The 24,428-nt window shown below is 32.0% G+C and overlaps 1 protein-coding gene across 1 annotated transcript; it reads left to right on the top strand.

Annotated features, from left to right (window-relative positions):
- Positions 1-3,761: 3,761 nt before the first annotated feature.
- On the top strand, positions 3,762-5,130 carry LOC120071797 (peroxidase 41-like). Its single transcript, XM_039024180.1, has one exon. The coding sequence runs from the start codon at positions 3,973-3,975 to the stop codon at positions 4,960-4,962; it is 990 nt and encodes a 329-aa protein (XP_038880108.1). The 5' UTR covers positions 3,762-3,972; the 3' UTR covers positions 4,963-5,130.
- The last annotated feature ends 19,298 nt before the right edge of the window (positions 5,131-24,428 follow it).

Here is a 24,428-nt window from a genome sequence, read left to right as displayed (position 1 = left end):
TGGTCACACAGATAGATTTGGAGCACAACATTATTGATTCATTTACAAAGACCTTCACGACTAAGGTATTTGAGGGTCACCTGCAGAGTATGGATCTACGGGACAAGCCACATTTGGTCTAGGGCAAGTGAGAGATTTTGTATTGGGCGCGTATTATGCCCTAATTTATTGTTTTATGTGTACTTTTATATCAATATGACTTTTATGATATACATCTCACTAGCTTTAGGACAAGTGAGAAATTGGTTGGGTTGATGTCCTAAATCTCGTGGGTCATGTAGTTTGTAATTATAATATACAAATATTTTATTTATTAAATGAAATATGAGATGTTTTATTCAACATTTAATAGCATTAATCCACAAATCAATAAACTAATATCCAAGGTTATCATTTGTAACTTAAACATGTATGTAGAGACATACAGGTGGATCACGTTTAAGTGATAACCCAAATGGTCTATAGTAGATGGATAAGGCTAGGTACCTTATCTTGGTGACACTACGAATATAGCCCGCTTTGTAGATGTTAAAATTGTTGTAAAGTGCTACAGATGATCTGATCCTGATCATTCATGTAGAGATATGTGAGTGAGGGTATTCTATACAAATGAGTTTGTATAAGATCGGACCACTAAATGACTAGTCTCATTATATAACGTCGTTTACAATAGAGATTACATTTCACAAGATGACCATGGATGACATGATCTAAATCCTGAGTGAGTTGTGAACTTCTACCTATGAAGACGGTCCTTTGATTTGTAAAGGTAAGAGTGGCCAGATCGTTGACTCAATAAGCCTACTATTTTGGGGGATTCATCTGATTAGGGAGCTGCGAACACGGCTATACAAGACGAAATTCACTCATTCCCTAACGTCTGGGTAAGTAGATAAATTGCTCCCACAAGGGCTGATTCCGGGGTTTGAACAATGTGGCGTCATTCCCTCTCTTGGCTCGAGAGAGGTTTGGTCATAGTTGGACTATAACTTATTGTTCATTAGTGGGATCAGTAGTACTTAAGGAATTAGATGTAACAATAGGGGCAAAACAGTAATTTTGGCCCAGCTGTACGTACAAGCAATTCGTGAAAGGTTATCGCGTCGTTGATAGGTTATATCCAATGGACACAAAAATATATCTGTAGTGCGGAGAGTGCAGTTGTTGGTCTTTAGTGGAGTGACCGACAGTTAATGGATGTTGAATAATTAATTAAACCATTTAATTAAAGGAGTTTAATTAATTATTCAAGTAACGATGGAGCTTCAATCTACAGGTCCCATCTGTAGCTCAACAAGGATTATTGAGAATTAATTTTGGATTAATTTGAATTTTTCAAATTAATTGAGAGAATTAATTATATGTGATATAATTAAATTAATTAATTATATGTGTTATAATTAATGTAATGTATTTGATACATTATAATATAAAGTTTATTTGAGAGGAATTAAATATTTGAATATACTTCAACTGTTAATTATTTGAATGATATTCATATAATTAAATTTAGTATAAATATGATATGTATTAAATACCATGTATCATTGAGAGAGAAACAAATTATAGGTTATATTGTATTTGATACAATATTAAAACTATATGTTATGTGTTATATTTGATATAACATATAGTTATATCTATACATATAATAAGTTAGTTATTTTATATATATAATTTAAATTTAAATTTAAATTATTTGTTAATTTTAATTTAATTTTGAAATTGAAAGGGAGGGAAATAACTTTTTTTTTCCCATTATTCACTTAGTTTTTTACATGGTGGGGGTTGCAGTTTTGAGGGAGTCTTCATCTTCCTCACATTGTTTTTACAGAAGGTGAAAAGAAAATTCTCCTTTTTCTGAAAAAGATTTTCCTGCAAAAGAAATACTCTCTCTAAAATTCTTCTTCCCTCATACCAAAAACACAGAGTTCACTCTCATCCTGTAACTCTCATTCCCTATAGAGAATACAAAGGATTACCTCTGGTGGTGGTCATCTTAGGTTATTGTTTTTATTTTAGGAAATCTGAAGAGTTCGTGACCAGATCGTGAAGGAATTCGCGAAATTTTTTTGCTTCAATAGTTAGTATGATCCAATCCCTGTTTTCCTTCTCTTTAAACACTTACTATAAATTTTAGAATGAATGCATCATTTTCTGTTTAGGTTCTGTAAAATTTGTATTATGTGAAAAATTGAAAATTGGGTCAATCCCCACTTCCACTGCAGAACTTCACAGTTCCTTAAGATGTCAGTCATGGAGATCTCATGAAAAGAAGAGAAATAAACAACATTCGACGATGGTACATCCTTCCTTGATTGAATCTATTAAGGTGGGTTTAAAACCCCAAGGAAAACTAGTTAATACCAACACCGTCCATATGCTTGGTCTACCTTTTAACAACGACTCAATAGAAATCACTTTGGAAAGAAGAGACTTTGTGACTTGAACTCTGGGTTGATGGTCGATTAAATCGAGTCTTTTATCTATATACCAGTGGATTTGATCGACTAAGTTAAACCTCCAAAGTAGACTTGTTGCGGATTGAGAATAAAAAATAAAATCAGTAAAAAAGATGAAAATTGAAAAAGATGTGTTCGAAGCAACAAAAAACTTCAATAAATCGAAAGTCATAATAGTGGTCATTTTCATCCCACCTACCATTGAACAAAAATTTTAATTGTTAAACAACCATAACAAGAAAGTGTTAAGTAAAGAGGATGGAGAAAGCTAGGGCTACATGTTGTATTCTAATAAAAGGATAATAAATATAACATTCAAAATAATTTAAAACCAGTGAATCTTGATAAAAATTAATAGAAAGTATAATAAAAATAATAAATCTACTCGAGATTTATGGCAAATTATCTGCTTGAAATGATGATCTTAATTGACAATGAAAGGTTGTTGGATATATAGTTGAACAATTAATTATAGTCTCATTAGATTAATTACACTACAATTAAATGGAACGCTAAGGACATTTTAGAATTTTAGAAAATTTGACTCACGTGATATTCATGGGTTTTGTTATAATTCAAAAGGTTCCCGCCTTTTGTTATTTTTATAAATGACAATGTAATTACTGTTTTTTTTTTACACCCCTAATATATCCTTCAAATTCATGGACATTAATAAAAGTTTAAGTTATCTTACTTGTCAATCAAATATGGTTTAGTAGACAAGATACATTATAATCTCAAATATCAATGACGTTCAATCTCGTGACTAGGAGTGCAATTTTGTAACTATGAGTCATTTCACTCGTTGAAGTCTAGTCATTTTTCTTTTTATTCAACATTACAATGGTTTTTTGCTAATGTCTTGATAGTTAAGTTGGGTTTATATTATGATTTCACTTCGATCAAATATGATTTATTAAAAATAATTTCATGATTATCGAGCAATATTTGAGTGCATCACAAGAAATACTCATACTTACGCATTCGACTCCCATCACACATAAAAAATAATTAAAATAGAGTCGTAGTTAGGTGCATGTCATCTTTACACATGTCACCCTCATCACACAAATAAAAAGGAGTAAAGTTAATATTTAACATGATAAATAATAATTGAATAGTATATATAAAAATAAATAATACCTATTTTGGTATTATGTACAAAAATAGGTATTGGGGAAACATTTATTTGGCATAAAACCTCTCCCATCCAGCCACTTGTCACTTTCACACAAACAATCCGTAGTAGTTGATTTGATTCAGTCATCAATGGAATGTTCCTTGTTGCAGAGAATTTCAGAGGCCGTTACCATTTTCCGCCATAACCAATCTCCTACAACTTCTCCCATCCACTAATCCACTTCCATTTCCCCCCTTTTCATCCCCTCTCCATTTCCCTCAATCCGCCATCGCCATCCTTCTTCCTTCTCATCAAACAATACACACAGCCTTTTCCATTGTTCCACATCGAGAGGAAGCAGGTTTTCCCCCGCCTCCTTCCTCTTCCGCCATGGCCTTCTTTCCTCTTCCGGCTTTCCTTTTTGTGCTATTTGTTGTTCCATTCTCAGTTGAATCCAAGCTTTCTGTTGATTATTACCAGAAAACTTGCCCCGATTTTGCCAAAATCGTTCATGAAACTGTCGCTAAGAAGGTTGTTAGTAGCCCAACCACCGCCGCCGCAACTATGCGTCTCTTCTTCAACGATTGTTTAGTTGGAGGCTGCGATGGCTCTGTTCTCATTGCTTCTAACACCTTCAACCACGCCGAGCGCGATGCTGAAATCAACCTCTCTCTTCCAGGAGATGCGTTCGACGTCATCACTCGATCGAAGATCACTTTAGAGCTTTCTTGTCCCGGAATCGTCTCTTGCTCCGATGTATTAGCACAAGCGACTCGCGATCTCATCGCGATCTCAGGCGGACCGTCGTACAATGTTCGATTAGGGCGGAAAGACAGCCTGGTATCGAAATCTTCCGAAGTTGATGGCAACATTCCGAAGGCGAATCAAACAGTTGACGAGATGATTAAGCTATTCACGTCGAAAGGATTCACGATTCAAGAAATGGTAGCGTTGTACGGCGGACGCACAATCGGATTCTCAAATTGCAAGGAATTCAGCGATCGGATCTTCAAATTCAGCAAGGCGACACCAACAGATCCAGAGATTCATCCTAAGTTTGCAGAGGCTTTGAAGAAGACTTGTGAAGGATATGAGAAGAATCCGGGAATGTCGGCTTACAGCGACGCCGTAACGCCGGGGAAATTTGACAATGTGTATTATCAGAATCTGCTGAGAGGAATGGGGCTATCGGCGTCGGATCATGCGCTGGTGAAGGATCCGAGGACGAGGAAGTTCGTGGAGATGTACGCCGGAAATCAAGCCTTGTTCTTCAAGGATTTTGCACACGCTATGGAGAAGATGAGCGTTCGTGAAGTGAAAACTGGTGGGAAAGGAGAAGTGAGGAGAAAATGCGATGTGTTCAATTCAATCCAAACTTGAAAGAATATTGTAATGGCATTTTGGCACATCATAAATAATTATTTAATTTCATAATTCGGTTTTTTCTTTTTTACGGGGGATTTTTTAACCTCCTTTTTTGGTTTTTCCTTTTTGGTAAGGTTGATTTGGAAAAGGTGAGTTAGAGTTTATTGATGGAACAAAAGGGAGTGTTTGGTGTAAGGATTGTCTAAGATTATAATAATTGCTACAGCTATTTGCTATAATATTTACTATTTGTTGATTCATTATTTTTTATTCTTTACTATAATATTTACTATTTACCAGTTAGCATAAGTTCTTTATATCTATATTGATGGATAGCATGGAAACTACCGGTCAACTTTAGTCAATGGATCTACCACCATAGAGTTTTGTGTTCTATCGAAATTTGAACATTTCTGAATTATTTTGTGACAATAAGTCGGATGTATTCCAACAACAACAAAAGGTTGTTACACCCACAAAATTTCGCATTGGATGCCATAGTAGAAGAAGCCTTGACATTCAGCTTTCTAATGATCCATCCCCAGACACTCCAACTATGAACGCAATATTTGGACGGGTACATACTTGAGCATACATTAGACTTCCAATGTGTACATACTTGAGCATACATTAGACTTTCAATAGCCGATGCATAGGGTCTGTATCTCCTTGGTCTCGAGTGTGGTCTTGGGGCATTGACCTAAATGAAATTTATTACTTACCCCCACTAAGCTTGTGATATACACAATCTTCCACAATGTTCACATCAAAACCAAATTTCTTTAATTTGCACACCATAGACTTTGAATTATTAGATACAAAGTTTTCTTATTGCACCATATAAATCATCTCATCAATCTTCCCATTGAGAAACACAGTTTTTACATCCATTTGGTGTAGCTCTAAATCAAAGTGAACTACCAGTGCCATGATTACCCTAAAAGAGTCAAACCAGAGAGAGTCTGAGTAATACCCTTTGCAACAAGACGAGTCTTATATCTTTCGATATTGCCATATGAATCCCTTTTGGTTTTAAATATCCATTTACAACCTATGGGTTTCACTCCTGATGGCAGTTCGACAAGTTCCCAAACGTCATTGTCTTTCATGGATTTTATTTCCTCTTCCATAGCACTTATCCACTTTTGAGAGTTAAAACTTTGTAAAGCTTGTTGGAAGTTGATTGGATCATCTTCCATTACTCCCACATCATCATGATATTCTTGAAGAAACACAATATAATCATCTGGAATTGTACTTCTTCTCTCTTTAGTAGATCTTCTTAGTGGAACTTCTTGAGGTTGTTGAGTTTAAACTTCAGGTTCAACAATGGGGACTTCAATGTTGTCTTGTTTTATGATTGGTTCAATAATGAAGTTAGGAGTTGGAGCTTGAACATCATTTATAATCACATGAGGAAAAGAAACTAATTCCTCTTCAAAGACAACTTTCCTTATGTTATCTTCCCCCCAAACTAAACATCCTCAAGGAATCTAGTATTTCCTGTCTCCAACAATGATCTAGAAGTGGGATCATAAAACTTGAAACCCCGAGAGTGCTCAGAATACCCAATAAAATAGCAGCTAATAGTTCTTGAGTCCAATTTTCTTTCATTAGGCCTATAAAGCCTAGCCCCAGCTGGACAACCTCATATATGAAGATGTCTAATACTAGGCTTCTTTCTTATCCACAACTCATAAGGGGTTTTGGCTATTGCTTTACTAGGTACCTTATTAAAGATATATGTTGCAGTCTTTAGTGCCTCACCCCAAAGGGATTCTGGTAGAAAAGAATGACTAATCATACTTCTTACAATATCCTTAAGTGTTTTATTTCGCCTTTCCGCTACACCATTCATGCTGGGTTTTCCCGACATAGTGTATTGCGGGACAATTTCACATTCCTCTAGGTATTTGATAAAAGGCCCTGGACGTTATTTACCTGATCCATCATATCTACCGTAATATTCATCACCATGATCAGATTTGACAGCTTTAATTTTCTTTCAAAGTTGAAATTCAACTTTAGCTTTGAAAGACTTGAAAACGTCCAATGATTGAGACTTCTCATGAATTAAATATAGGTACCCATATCTTGAATAGTCGTCTATGAACGTAATAAAATATTGTTGTCCATTCCAAGAGGCCGTAGGGAATAGACCACAAATGTCTGTATGTATTAGTTCTAAGACATCTGAACATCTGTTAGCACCTAATTTTCTTATGTTTGTCTGTTTTCCCTTAATACATTCCACACAAACGTTGAAGTTACTTAAATTAAGGGAATCAAGAATTCCATCTGACACAAGTCTCTGAATTCTCTGTTTAGAGATGTGACCTAAACGCTTGTGCCATAACATAGCAGAATTCTCATTTAATTTACGTTTTGTACCACATAAATTAGATAACAGGATCTTGTTAAATTAAGCAAAAGAATCAAACATATATAGATTATCAAGTGCCTTTAATTTACCTGCGAGATTGGACATTTCCATAATGTACTCCCTTATGTTTCCATTGCCCTTATACCTCATAGAAGTTAAAGAAGTCAAAAAACTACTTGCTTCTCCTTTCTCATTTTTAGCAAAATATTTCTCAATTTGAACAAGGAACTTATTGGCATTTTCACTTTTGTGATAGAGCCCCGAAAAAGACTCTGGAATGGAGTGCCTAATGATCATCAGACACATGCGATTTGACCGTTCTCACTTCTCTATATTAGTCGTATTTGCCTGTTCCTCAGTAGAAGTAGGTTTATCGGTCCTTAATGCAAGGTCCAAATCCATACACCCAAGAAGTATCTCTAGGCTTTCTTTCCAAATCTTGAAGTTCGATCCATTCAACTTAGGGATTGAACTTAGATTTCCAGATATTTGAGTAAGACCAACTGAAATAATAAACAACAAAATATATGCTCACAATTAAAATATAACAAAATAATTTCACATATGTGATGGACTCTTTAACAAGATACCTAGCACAACATTGATGTCCAACTTTTGGGTAAAAAACACCAACTTAAAATGGTACTCTCAACGTAGTAATCAAAGTACTGACAATTAACTCTGTAAAAAAAAAAAATAGCATTTCTTTGGACCGACTACTTTTCATATGAGCAATCCTTATAATTGTCACATACTCATTACCATATGCATACCCACAATTTGGCCAAATAATTATCTTCCTTTGGGCCGATAATTATCCGTATAAATTCATGAATATGCAAATCTTATATTTCATAATTCAAACGATCTAGATAATAGAAGCTACTTTGGTAACATATTATTTTTGACCAATTCAATCTAAAATATAAGATACAATAATATAATAATATTATTATACAAAAAATAAAGGAGGAAGAACACCAAATAGTCTTTTACACAATTCACTTAATAATTGCATACACATAATACAATTAAAGTAACATAAACATGTGAATATCACAAAAACAATCAAATTGTAGATTTTAATTCACAAACTTATCAATCAAGAACTAAGAACCCTTTTCGAGAATTTCACCAAGTTATTAATCAATAAAACTTAGAAACGCGGGCAAGAAGTTCAATCAACAATTAATCCAAATAGTTGACAAATTCAATATTATCAAACTATTAAAAAATAAATTCAATCAAATTTTTCCACCTTAAAAAAAACCCACCAGTGTCCAAAATTATCAATCACAATTTTTTTTTAAAACTCATATTCATCAATTAAGTATTAACATAACATTTCAGTTAAAAAAAAAAAGAAAAAAAAACTGCGACGACATTAATTTTTCCATTATTAATCAAATTTAAAATCGAACTCATAAAGTCGTCCATTAAGAATTAAAGAAAAAAAACTGATAATTAAAACCAAGAACCGCCGGCAAGACTTTAATCGGTAATTGACCAATATCTTCGCCCAACGGCAACTCCAGTCAGTCATTTACTGAAAGTCTTGATGGGTAAAACTTGCAGCAACTAAAGACCTAACTTCTTCTATCGGTTTTTAACTTTTTTCCAGTGGATTTCATCACATTGGTGGACTTTTGTCAAGAATGTTGAACTGAACATCCTTAATTTTGACAAAAATAGAACTAAGATTTTTTTTCTTAAAAAAAAAACTTTAGGAAACCACGTTCAATCAAAATAACCAACCAAAAAAAATTTACTTTAATCCACCACTAGCACATCATTCATAATAGGTGATGGGTATGCCAAATACCACAGACAAGAATACGGGTTGCAAGAACACATATTGCCAAAGAAAAAAAAAATGACCGCCGAGATTTCCATCCTACGGTCGATGAGTTTACAACGCTGCTATAGTAAGCCGACCATTTTTTTTTAAAAAAAAAAATCTTTAAATTCTTTACCTAAACCAAAATTTAATCAACAATGCCAATGGAAAATGCATAAACTAACAATCCAACATGAAATTCATGCTCTGATACCACTTGTTAGCATAAATTCTTTATATCTATATTGAATAGATAAACCCTATGATCATTCATGTCAAATTATCGAGAATAATATACTGGATTCCATTGCAAAATTGATGATAGCTTCGAGATTATGATGGATGACTCTGGTCTTCCTCAACCAAAACTCCAAATGCCCTTAGTGGGATCTTTCTCTAGATGAGATTCAAGAAAGACTAAATACTTATTGTTTTGATATATCGGAGACCATAACCCTAATTAACTAGGAATGAGCTTCTACCAAAGTTCATACTCAATTAGGAATCTAGGGCCTTAATTAATTAGATCACATAATAGGGTCCAATCTAATAAAATAATCCAATGTGATAAATTATTAATCCACATACATAGCTCATACTTTAATTAAACATATTATTATTTAAATATGTCTAACAATGACCTCTTTTTCGAGATCCAAATGAAAATTGGCCTACCAAGAAAATGACATTTTGCTTGATGCAAGTGAAATTACCCATTAAACCCCAAAACACGACCAATGGCTTGTCGACAACTTGTCTCATTTTTCCAACTTGCCCCGATTTCTCCAATTTTTCATGTTTTATTTGGTGACTTAATGGAATAGATTTTTCGTATTTTTTCACATTCTTGAAATTTTGGGAATTTGACCGAATGAACTCCCCACCATCATCCAACATTATAAATGGATGAATTTTATTTCAACTAATCAAATTGATTTTTTTTTTATTAAGTGCAAACAAAGTTCCATTTATTGAGATAGATGGATGTTTCCATTGTCAATTTAAAAATTTCATTGCAAACTAACTGAATTTACTCAATTTATGTAGGGATTTGGTCAATAGTGAGGACAAAACCACGACTATATGGTAATTGATACCTAGCTGCATTTCGCCATTATATTTTTGAGTTGTATTTTATTTTATTTCCAATTTTTTTTTTTTTATAAATCTTAATTTTAATATTTATTGAAATTAGTTTAAAAATAATAATAATCTTTAAGTAAAAAAAATAAACCTATTGAAATGGAATTTTATAATTTATAAATAGAATGCTAACAGAGATTGGTTTAAAATTATAAACTAGGAATATCAACTAATTTTAAGTTTTATTACAATTATTAAAATCACACAAACTAAAAAATATAAAGTAGATTTAAATATAGAGATAAAATAAGGATAGTAATTAGGTGTATCCAAATTTTTGTTCGACTTGAGGTGTGTGCTCTGTTCCTGAATGTGCTCATTCACCAATCTCATTACTTTCACATTTTCAAACGGCCTTTTTTTCTTGGCATCGTAAAAAACGGGGGAAAAACTTATGTTTTTTTCAATTTCATCCCTCTCTCATTGTAAATAATAATAATAATAAGTTAAATATAGATATATATTGAAAGGAGCAAACTTCATGAAAACCCAAAATCAAACGGATAAAAAAGGTTATCAACGGATTAACGGGAGAAGTTAGCAATCCAATTTTTTCTACCGTCTTCTAAATTAGAAGAAACAAAAGTACTAAACAAACTAGCAAAACCAGCAGCCCGATGAGCTACCATATGAACAACTCATTTCCTATCACGGAGACAAAAAGAGAAAGAGACATTTCTCAAGTGCCTCACCAATATATTGATCTCATCAATTGCATTCTTCATCTTAGTAAAATTCGACAAATAGATATTTATCAAGTTCACCACCTCCTTAGCATCAGATTCAACCACAATCGAGGGGAGGAAAATATCAAGAGAAATGAGATTATTGAGATCCATAATAATGACTTGAGCTTCCAATAACTAGTTAAAATATTATTTTTATCCTTATATTTTGGGGCTTATTCAAATTTAGTTCATATATTCTCATTAAGTCTTAAACTTAAATATTTAAAATTAGTTTTTATGAAATTAGTTACATTATAACAACAATTTGTAGCAGACCATGTGGGAACATGTTTTGCAAATTTATAATGGAAAGGCTACTTGATAATAATTTATTTTCTTTTTTTTTTTAATAAAAACAAAAATATATACAAACTAAAATTGAATAAACTCCAACTATACCAAAATTAAATTTCATTACATTTTACCTCTTCTAAATTTCTTTCAAATATTATTTAACTGCAATAAATTATATTTTTAAAATGTGGATGCAGTATACAAATATTATTTTGACCTCTTCTTCCTTTTTTTTCCTCTCTAAATCATTATACATTTATTACCGCAATAACTTATTATTAGTTGAGGTAAAAAAATTAATGAATGTTTGCATTGAACTCGATTATTGTGGAAGCATAGTAGAATAATGTATAGGAGGTGAAAACAATAAAGTAGGAGCTGCTTTAAATGGTAATCGACTAATGTCAGTACAATGTGAGGGAGTGCAAATTCTAAAAAGAATATTTTGCTCTATGTTCATTTCCCAACAAAATAAATAAATGAATATATTCTAAAATTAGTGGAAAAGCCGAAAATTTTATATAAAAACACTATATGCAAAAAAAAATATATCTATAAATGAATGGAAAAAAATATACCTAAGTTCATAAATTAACTAATTTGGTATATTACAATTGTCTTGTAGAGTTTTCAATTTAGGCTATAAGACAATTATTCAACCATTGATCTCCCATTCAATTATGCAATCGAGTCTTCACAATATGCATAGTAGAAAATGTTTTCTCTATAGTAGCTTTGGTGATAGGTAAAATCAACACCAATATGAGTAATCTATAAACTAATTGATAGACCTTTTCTTTATTCGTCAGGACCATTTTTACTGCAGGATCACATATGTTTTTTAGCTCAACAAACTCAATATTTGAAAACACATCAATTATGTAATTTTGAAGTTGATCCTCTAGCATAGAGAGTTCAATAGCTGAAAGGTCTCTTAGGTAAAATTGAGCAAGTTGACTAAGCTTTTTTCTATAAAAAAAATAAATGAATTACTCGGATTTAGACATTCCACATAAAGAAGCAATTCGGTACTTGTTTCAGTAAAACGATTATTCAGCTTTTGAAGTTGCATAGTAATGACAACATAGAAAACTTCAACATGATAATGATGTAAATTTGTAACTGGTTGAGACTTTTGCCTTTGTCGTTCTCGAATCAGAAATAAGTCATCCATTTTAAGGACTTCAATATCATGAGTGTGATAGAAATCATAAACCATACTCAACAACAAATCTCAATCAGACTCTCTTGTTTTTTTGTAGTCTTTCTTTACAAATTTTGACTAAATTCATTGCATTCACAATATCTTGATCTTATTTTATTATATATTTTTTTTGTAATACTTGGGACAAGTTATTTATGATTTCCAAGATAATTTTCATAAAACGTATATGAAAAACAAAGTCAAAAGATAGAATCAAACTTATTTGAGTCATTGGTTCGTATTTTTGCTGATGTCCCTCACCACACTTGTAATAATAAAAATCAAACCAACAATTTTCACATGGTTTTTAGCAGCAGCTATAAGCGCTAATTGAAGCCGATGAGAAAAATAATGAATGTAAAAAGCACATTCATTTTCTTTCAAAATAAGTGCTTTTAGTCCATTGAATTGATCTTGAATATTACTTACTCTATCATATCCTTGTCCTCGTAATTGAGTTTGACACTCAACTCGTGCTTGGTCAGACATCCTATTTAAAAAAGTATCAATATGTTGTTTTTGTTTCAAAAGAACCTCACATTTACCCAAAGCCGTATTATGTGCACTATTAGGATCACCAACATGAATATGCAATTTCTCTATTTTTTTTTCCAATTAAAAAAATTCTTCACTAACAAAACAACCATCTCCTGACTCTTCACTTACTTTTGGTTTGAATAGATAGAAACATAAACAAAATGCAGAATCATTTGAAATGCTATATTCTAACCAATTAGAATATTCACTAAACCAAGCTAGGTTAAATCATCTTGACTTTGTACCGAATTTTTTAAGTGAAAAAGTATGAATTTGAGATTGATAAGGACCTTTTAGTAAATATGCTCAACGAACTTGATCTCGAATATTAGAATTATAATAATAAATTTTGGTTCTTAAACCAGAATCTGTGATTAGTTCTTTTAGATTGAATCCTGTATAAAATCGATCAAAACCCAAAATATTTTTCTTCTTTGAAGACGATGTCTCTATTGTCTCTATTGTTGTTTTTCTTTTATAATATCTTGAAGACGATGTCTCTATTGTCTCTATTGTTGTTTTTCTTTTATAATATCTCTCCATATTAATTTTGAATTAACTTTACAAAATTATTAATAAAAAGAATATTACATTCTATTATATACATTTAAAAGCATAAAAACTTAAAGTCTAAAAAAATTTTAAAACTTACTTGTCAAGTTCGTATTTCCAAATGAGTGACAACAAATAATCACCTAACTTGAAATTAATTTAAAAAACCTATACAAGTAATGTGAATGTAAAAATTACATGGAAACAAACGAAAATATATAGAAAGTTGTTGGAAAATAGAAGTATGCACAGTAGAAGTAACGGATCATAATGCTCTAATTGCAAATAATTAACTAAGAATTAAGCATACAAAGAGAGTTAGAGATACAACCTTTGTAGTTTCCACAATAAACTTCGTCACCGTGAACAATTGCACCACCAACGGTAAATCCTTGCTATTCTCCAGTTGAAGAACATGGTTGTAGGACTGAATTATTAGTGAAAGAAAGGGAATTGCACTAATTAATTTGGAGAGTTAAAGAGAATTTGTGGAATAAAAGGTTTAAAAAATAATGAAGCATTACTTTTTGTAATTGAAAAACAAAACCTATTTATAAACCAAACACATGCAAAATCTCTTCTTGCATGACCCTCCACCTCAGAATCCATTAGCATGAAAAAGATAGGTGTCAAGCTTAGCAAGAGTCACTTCAAAATCCACTTAGTTAGTGGAAAAATCCATTGTTGGATTTTTCCACTAACTAATCTTTTATTAAAATAAATTTATAATAATTTTTTTTTGATAAAATATGAAATACTATTTTCATATTTTATAAATTATTTAATTAAAATAATTTTAATAAAATAAAATAAACAAAATTAATATCACATATTAAATTGACTTTGACACTAATTTTGATTAATCACATTAATCAAAATTTAAACACTTTCATGCTAATATAAAATATAGTCTCCAAAATAAATAAATAATTATTTAATTATAAATTATATCTTATATAAAATACAATTTTACAATTATCTCTTAAGATCGAATTTGAACATTTCAAATTCTCACTTCACTTAGTTCTTCAATTTTGTCCGTAGTGAGCTAGCAAGGAGATTCGATGGACCTACGGATCATGGACTCCAATGATCCGAGACTAATCGGTCAAACTCTTTAACCTAGTTAATCAATATTTGTTAACAAACAGGACTGTCCACTATAGCTTGTAGTTGCACTCTCTTCTCTGTAGATATATTATGTGTCCATTTGATATAACCGTCATCGATAAGTTGATCCTTCACAGGTTGTTCGTAACCTCAGCTAGGTCAATTATCGTATTACCCCTGAGTTACATCTTTTCTCCTTAAGTACCACTATCCCATGAACAATTGATTTAGGATATTAATCACTAAATTTATTCCCCCTCAGGCCAATGAGAGGATGGGCACCTTGTTCAAGACCTGGGATTAACCCTTAAGGGAACAACTTTTCTACTATCCCTAAAATGAGTAAGAGTGAATTCCATCTTGCAAAGTCTATGTCCCCAGCTATCTACTCGGTCTTATCCCTGAAATGAGAGGCATATTGAGCAGCACTGCTGAGCTTACCCTCACCTATGTAGATCAAGGGACAATCCCGAATAAACAGAAGTTCATACACAACTCAAGATTCAGATCAAGTTATCTAGGTCATCAAGAAATGAAATTAATCAGTGTTAACAGTAAATAGTGTTAATACGTAACAGTGATCATTGCATGGTCAGTCTTACACAATCTCATCATGTAGGATACCCTCGCTCACATATCTCTACATGAATGAACTGATCACATCGTTTATGACACTTTATAACATTTGTAACAATCACAAAACGGGTCATATTCAATAGTATCTCCAAAAATAGGTAACCAACCTAGTCCAAGTACTATAGACTGTTTAGGCTATTTTACTCGAACTTGATCTAGTTTATGTTTCCACATAAAGTTCAAGTATTCATTACAATAGCCAGGGGTTCGTAGTTTATTGGATTTAGAGTTATCAATTCATTTTCATTCAACAACATTTCTCTGAATAAACTTCAGGTATGTTTTTTGTTTACAAACTACGAGTTTTAGGACATACAATCCAACAAGAAATAATATGAATATAAAAATTATTCACAAAAAATTAATGACACAAGAAATATTGGATTAAAAAATATTATGTAGATTTAAAAATATAAGAACTAAAAAATCTAGGAAGAATTTGAAACTTACATATCAATGATATGATACATATAGCCTGACGAGTAACAAAGAAATTATCTTGCATAACTCTAAAACTCGAATATATATAATGAAAATTACGATCGCTTAGATAAATCCCAACCAACACTATGCAATAGAGTAAACGATTTATCCCATCGCTTAGCATTAGCTAAACGATCATTTAGTAAATATTACACGATCGTATAGAAAATTCTACACGATCATTTACCTTAGATAAATCCCAACAGTCATTTACCTTAGGCTACACGATACGACCAACTCTTGGTCTTCTTCCTCATTGAGAATCGCATCTTCATGCTTCGAAACTTCATCACGAACGACTCAACTAACTCAAACTCTTTGAATTACAAACTCGATTGCAAGTTAATTACACCCAAAAAACATAGGGGCCCTTACAAAATAATACTTTGTAATTGAAGAAAGCTTTAAACAAAGGCAATTAAACCCGAAAACCTTCATCAACTCCATCCACAAAAACATTTAACAATTAAACACAAATGCAGAAAATCACCAAAACTATAAAAGAAGTTCAAAATAAAATTGAAATTTGGAATATCAGAACAACCTGGCTCTGATACTAATTGAAGGAAATCAAATACGAAGATTTCCATGAACAGCGGAAGGATCATTCAAAATTACAATCGTATATGAACTTTACAATTACAATCGCAAACAGAAACATACGATTATGCAAAATATATAAATTACAGCATACTATACAAATGATCAAGGACAAGAGTAACACACTTTTACAGACTCATCACAAAGATTCTTAATCACGAACGCTCGATCACAGCTACACAACAACACACGAACGCTCATCCAACACGACCGCTACACTGCACGAACACTGCGCACTCGAACTAAGCGATTGCCAAGGTCACGAATACCCCGAACAACACAAACGGCCTCCACAGAACCTCAACAGTGTCGAGTTAAATATGACACCATCAAGAAGGCTACCTTGGTATTCTCGGTGTGAGAATCCAGAGGGTGGGCTCTATGTGGACTTGGTTTGAGGCAGAAAACTGGAGGAAACACAATTGTGTAAATGATTGAGCAAGTGGGAGATGGAACAACCTATTGTATAGGTCGATGCCCAATCGTTTAGGAAAAACTAAGTGATCGTCTAGCAAAAGCTATGCGATCGTTTAGCTCATCGCTAAGATGAGTGTTTATCACCTAAGAACACTCCATGATCGTTTAGCTAACTCCAAGCTGTTGCTTAGTAAAACCAATTTACTTGACAACTTTCCGTGAGTAATTTCCGAGATGTGTCTTATACACATCTAGATGTGTATATCCGTTAACTGCCAGACACTCCACTAAAGACCGATAGCTAAACTCTCTTTACCACAGATATATTATGTGTTCATCTTAACCAATCAATAGCGGGACAACCCTTCACAGATCGCTCGTAAGTACAACTCGACCAATAACCCTGTCTCTTATACACATCTAGATGTGTATAAGAGACAGTTCTATTACATGGCACTCAATGTAAATCTCATTTACATTAATCCTCCACTTGATGTATCTTATACACCATACCAATTATATCATATATAATCAAAATACCTTTTGTCAATTTGAATATTTCAAATCAACACCAAGAACTGATCCTCAACTCGAATCCATTGAGCTACCAAGGGGACCTTATGGACCTGCAGCTCGAAGCTCCAACGATACGTGAATAACTGACTAAACTCTTTAGTCATGGGATCCACCATCCGTTAACTGCCAGACACTCCACTAAAGACCGATAGCTAAACTCTCTTTACCACAGATATATTATGTGTTCATCTTAACCAATCAATAGCGGGACAACCCTTCACAGATCGCTCGTAAGTACAACTCGACCAATAACCATTATGCCCCTATAGTTACATCTAACTCCTTAAGTACCACTGAATTCTTTAATGAACATAAGTCATAGTCCTACTATGACTTAGTTCTCTCTTCCAAAGAGAAGTTGTGGCCACTATGTTCAAGTCCCAGAATCAACCCTTAAAAGAGCAATCTCTCTACTTACCCCTGCTTCGGGGAAGAAGTGAATTCCATCTTCTGTATTGAGTTTCCAGCTCCCAAATTAGACAAATCCTAAAAAAGGTAGGCATGTTGAGTTGGCAATCTGGCCACTCTCACCTATACTAATCAAAGAACTTCCCTCAAAGGTAGGAGTTTCCAAAACACTCAGGATTGAGGTCATGTCACCTATGGTCATTTAGGTGAGATGTAAGTCTCCAATATCAACGACGTTTATATACAAAGTCTAGTCATCTCGTGGTTGGTCTTATACAAACTCTTTGTATAGGACACCCCCGCTCGCATGTCTCCACATGAATGATCAAGATCTACCATCTGTAGTAGTTTATAGCACTTACAAACCTCTACAAAACAGGTCGTATCCGTAATTGTCACTAGGATTAGGTATCCCACCTTAATCCTACCTAATCCTTATACTACAGAGCTATTTAGGTTATCACTTAACGCACGATCCACTTGTATACCACATATACATACTTAAGTTTACATAAGATAACCATGGAGTTTTGTTTATTGGATATGAGTAAATGCCAGAATGAAATAACAATTATTTTATTCATAAAACAATGTGTATAATTACAAACAACGGGACTCCGGGAGAATTAGGACAATAATCCCAACAGGATTATCGTACTAATGATTGGTTATATCCGATGGACACAGAAATATATCTATGGTAAGAAGAGTTCAGTTGTCGGTCTTTAGTAGATTGTCTGGCAATTAACAGATGGTGCATCTCGTGGCTAAAGAGTTTAGTCAGCTATTCACATACCGTTGGAGCTTCAAGCCATAGGTCCATAAAGTCCCCTTGGTATCTTGGATACAAGTTGAGAAGAGGGAGTTCGATTATATATGATATGATTGACTAAATGTATGAGATATATTAATTTGGAGGAAATTAGATATAAATATGATTTATATTAAGTAGAGGAGAAAATACTATGATTGATATATGATATCAAACTATAGGTTATGAATATAATATGATTATATTTATTAATTTATTAATTGGATAGTTATGTGATAATTGTTCGGCGTTTTCTCCAAAATCATGCGTTAGTGGGAAGTTCAATTCAATTTTCGTAACTGAAGAATAAAATGAAAATGGTTTTCATTTTGCAAGAGACGTGAATAATTGCTTATGGTGTGATTTGCAATCAATCGCGTAGTACTTGAGAGCCTATACGATAGCGCATTGCGTTTACTAAATGATTGCACACCCGTGTGCGCTTTCTCTAAATGACTGCTTATCATTTCTTAGACAATCGCTTAGCGCCTGAGCTTAACTAAACGATCGTATAGACGATCACCTAGTTTTTCATACATGATCGTGTACCTCACCTAAACGATCAAGTACCCGACAATATGATAGTTGTTCATTTCTCCCACTTGCTTGATCTTTTGTACATGATAGCCTTTCTTCCTCACCTCTACAAATCCGAACAAAGCCCACCCTTTAGATTCTCACTCCAAGAATACTAAGGGCTCCGACTGGTGGTGTCGTCTCCGTTTTCTGGTGTTCGTGCAAAGCCGTTCATGGTAGACGACTGGAGGTGCCGAACGATTGCTTGCTGGTCTAGCGAGGCCAGAGGAGTTTGTTTGCGGAGAGAGTGAGTCTTGCCGAGAAGAAAGTCTTCAACTGGTATGTTTACTCGTTCTCTTGTCTTTTATTCTGAAAGCATGCCAGTAATTTAGTGTTGTTAATGTATATTTGTATGTCTGAATGGATATGTGAAAATTCTGTCACAATGAATTGGAAAGATCCGCTTCCGTTCATAGGTACTCTTGTATAAGAGTTCCTTAAATCATATCGATCCAACAATTGTTATCAGAGCGGATAGCTCTTCTACGTAAATTATTTTTCAAGTATTACTTTGATACTTAAAGTATCGTATTAATATTTTGAAAATTTATTCGAAAAAAAAATTTAATTGTAGAGTTATGACAACTGTAGAAGGATAATGTGTTGATACAACTCCTTTGTTTAATGGTAAAATTTTGATATTTGGAAAAAGAGAATTGAGACATTTTTGCTTGCTATTGATTAATATTTTGTATGTTTGTAAACATAATTTGTCATAATTAAAATTGAATGACAAATTACTCTCTTTTAATGCTCAAGTCATAAATATCATATGCAGTGTTTTGGATAATAAAGTATGTGATAAAATTGCATAGTTTAATTATGCATATGATATTTGAAATTTTCTTGATAATATTTATAACACAGAAAATTATACTTGTACTACTAATGATTTATTTGATGTGGAGAATTATAATTCCCAAAATGAAGGAAAAATACATGAAGTGGAAAAAGAAAAATGTGATAGATCTTCTTTGTGCATAATGGCTCATTCGGATCAAGATTCCGGTAAAGAGAGTGGTGAAAATGAGGTTAACGGAAAAAAAACCCTTCTTGTGATGAATTATATGATACTTTTGAAAACATGCAACATGATCTAGAACAACTTAGCTCTAAATATGTAAAACTATTAAAGAAGTATAAGGCTCTATTGAAAATAAATCTTTGATAGATGAAAATATATGTTTGAAAAATAGATCAACTAATGATGTTTTGCATGATGATAACTTTTGTGATGATGAGAAATGTGTCTTGAATGATAGGATTAAGTTTCTTGAAATCGAAAATGGTGAGCTCAAATCTTTAGCATATGAAATGAATATCATTGAATTGAATGATTTGAAGTATGTAAATGAGAAAATTGAATATTGTTCTTAGAGTTGAAAGATGAAATTGCTAGTTTGAAAGACAAAATTCTTGATTTGGAGAATAGCAATAAATCCTTACAAGAGGATAAATTGTCTCTTGTTAACAAAATTAAATTCTTGTATGTGATATTCATGAGAAAAAATGATTTTTTGTATATGCTTAAAAGAATTACTTACTAATAAAGAGCTTGAAATTGCAAGAGTCTATTAAGAAATTGACTGTAGGTGCTAAAAAATTAGATAAAATTACTGACTTGGGTAAACCTTGGAATGACAACCAGATATTTGGCTATGTTGATAAAATTTCTTCGTCTAGTTCTAAAAAGTATTTTTGTTAAAGTCAATCCTTATATATCTCAAAGTATTGTACCTAACGTGCCTAAGGTTGAATTTAAATATGTGTCAAAGCATGAAAAATCTAGAAATATTTATGAAAAATCAAAATTTGCAATAAACAATTTCATGTTGGATCAAGATATGCTCCTAATGTGAATTTTGTGAATGAGCATGAAAAGGCTAGAAATATATTTGAAAAATCAAAGTTTACCTAAACATTCCCATGTCAAAGCTAATTGCAAGAATAGTGTTAAATTTGTGCCTAATCATAAAAATGTTAGAAATAGGCATGTGAAATCAAAGTTTGTGTGTACATATCATTATTGTGGAGAAAAATGTCATATTAGACCAAATTGTTTTAAATTGAAATTGCTCGTAAAAATAATTTCTTGAATAGAAAAGAAGTGCAAAATCTTTTTGTTAAAAACAAACTTTTGCATAATATGACTTGTTATTCTTGTGGCAAAATTGGTCATAAATATCATACTTGTTATTTGCCAAAGCTTAATTTTAGATTTTAAATGGGTTTCAAAGTCTTTACTCACTTACCATGAGGGACCCAAGAAATAGGTTCCAAAATCGTTTTATTGAACTTTCCTTGTAGGTATGATCGAAACAATTATTATTTGGACTTCAACTGAAAAATTAATTCAAATTGGAGGAGCTAGTATGACTTTGCTTGAATCTAAGAAAAGAAAATTTGCATATTTGATAACCTTTATTTTTTGAATTATTGAGATAATTATGATATTGGTATATTTTATGGAAATCATATATCTTGAAGGAGTTTAAAAAGTTTGAATTTGATTTCTTGCATTGTTATTTGTTTAATGCCATGGGAAGTAATTGTATATCTATTTATTTGACATTTATTTATATTGTTTATTATTTGGCTTTTTAGCAAATTAGATATTTGCTTTATCCTTGTAATTTTCCTGGAAAGTTTTGAACAGAAGGATATTGAGTCTTGTACGAGATTTTGATGAAGATAGATGTTACTTATGCCCTAGGTTGAAATGGATTAAATTTTTATAATCTGAGCATGAGTTATGCATAGTTCATGGCTTACCTTGTTGAATGGAAAATATTTGGAATATTTTATTTGTCCTATGTTGAAAATAATTGATTATTGAGCATGTTGTTTTGAAGACTTGTTAAATTCTTTTCTAGAGGGGGAGTGGTTATTGAATTGATTTATTTCTTCATCTCTCGTTAGCGTGTTTGCTCACAATTGAATATGTTGATATCATGTTTATATTTATTTGTTACTATGGCTTTGCCATAATTTGGTATCATTATTTATTTTTTCAACAATTGGTGTCTATCTTATAATATTTGATATTTTGGTATCTCAATTGCTTTAAATTTTACTTAAATAATTTCATCTCCTTGGTACTTATTGATTTCTCTTATTAGAAGGAGATTATATGTTTTTAAAAGGGGAGTTATACACTTCTAAATAAGAATTTCATGTTTGAAGGAAATCGATTCTCTATAGTGTTTTTGTTGTTGTATGGCAACCCATGTTATGCATATTATTGTTTATCATTTTAGGGGGAGTCATCTTTGAAGTAAATTATATTTTGAATTGTATTTAAAATTTTGTTTGATACTTCTATTCTCAAGTTAAATTACGTGCTACTGCTAAATGTCTTTTTGTCCTTTATTAAGATGGAGTGCTAAATTGATTTCAAAAGGAAGAGAAATTTGTGAAATTGGTCTTTAGATAAAATTAACTTGAGATTGGTTGATTCTTCATGATGTTTTTTTGAATTTACACCGTTGGTACTTACTTTTAGAAGGTATGTCGATAGGAGAAAAAATGAAAAATTACGTGTTCATGATTTTAGGAGAAGTTTTCATATCTTTATGATATTTTTTTAATTGTCCTTTTTTGATTGATTCCAAAAAGGGAAAGGTATTAAAAAAATAAAAGCATGTTGTTATTGAATATATGCTTTGTGTTCAAGTAAACTAAAATTATATGTGTGTTGATTGTGTGATTCTTATTCATATTTTATATCACGAACCACTTTTGATTTCATTTTTCTTGTACTGTTTGTCAGGAGGTCGTTTGCTCTTTTGTCCTTAATCTTAAATTAATTAATTAATTAATTAATGTGGATGATAACAAACCTACTCTTATTTATTAACAATTTGAGTATTTTAAAGTGTTTATTGTGTAGAGTTTGGAACAACGGTTCCAACGTATTTTGAATCACTTAAATCGAAGTTTAAATGAAGAATATATAGCCGAAAAAAGCTTAACGGAAGGCAAAATTTTTCTTATCAAATTGGACATAATTGTAAAGTGACATATGAAGCATAGGAGGAATGACACATAATGGACTTTTGATTTTTGAAATGGTTCTACAAAGAAAATGAATTTGATATTATTTTATGTTTTTATTTAACGGCTGGTTTTTTATACATGATGAGCTTTTATTTTTTTTGTTAGGTTTTAAAAGAAAATGATTTAAAAAAGATATATTATTATATTATATTATGTTTGTATCTAGTTGAGTTTAAATCTTCACCATTCAATTTTCTTATACCAACATCCAGTGGCTCAAACTGAATTTTGTTTTCATTTTTTCCTTCTCTTTTTAAACTCTCCATCTTCTCCACAAATTAAATAACAATTTTACATCTTTTTACAATCCTCCATAATTCAGTAAGTCTCCATTATTGCTCTTTCGAAGCTTCATTTTTCTTATTTTTTAGAGAGATATATTGTTTGTGAGGATTTATTTATTGAGTGCTTAAACTTATAAATCCACTATACTTAAAAAGTTTGTCAAGTGTGCTTTTTATTTTTCCAAACTTCTGTAAGGATTGACTCTTGATCCCAGAAAAAGAGTTGTAACGATTTGGTTCTCAATCATGGAAATGATCGGGTTTGTTCTTGCATCCGAAAAAAGAACGTTGTAGCAGTTAGATTATAAGTCATGGAAAGAGTCAAAAGACTTATAGTGAAATATACAAGAGGAGCTTGAGGAGTGGATGTAAGCCAATTGTATCGAACCACTATAAAATTTCGGGTGTTAATTTCTCTATCCCTCTCCTAGACACAAACATAATATAATATAGTAATATTAATTACTTTGCTATTTTGGGTTGAATTTATTTACATGAATTTACTGTTAGTTAACAAAAATTTGTTGATTTGTTTAATTGGACCCACGTTAGTAAAAAAATTTAATTGGTTTGATTAAATCATATTCACCCTTTTGCGGTTGCCATACCGATTCAACAAAACAGAAAACAAGAACAAGTAGAGAATCTCAAGAACAATGATCAAAATATCATAATATCCATAGAAAATGCTCAACAAACCTCAAATTTGACATTTGGGCCTTAATTGTTCATCAAAATTGAATCCTGATGCCAAAATATACAAATACAACTCAAAATCTAAAGTAATTTATGGATTTTGGCCAAGAATGACGAAAATCGAATTTAGAGCTCTCAAAATCGACCAAC

The sequence above is a fragment of the Benincasa hispida genome, chromosome 2 (genome assembly GCF_009727055.1).
Source record: "Benincasa hispida cultivar B227 chromosome 2, ASM972705v1, whole genome shotgun sequence".
NCBI classification, from domain to species: Eukaryota; Viridiplantae; Streptophyta; class Magnoliopsida; order Cucurbitales; family Cucurbitaceae; genus Benincasa; species Benincasa hispida.
This window is presented reverse-complemented; position numbering and strand designations above follow the sequence as displayed.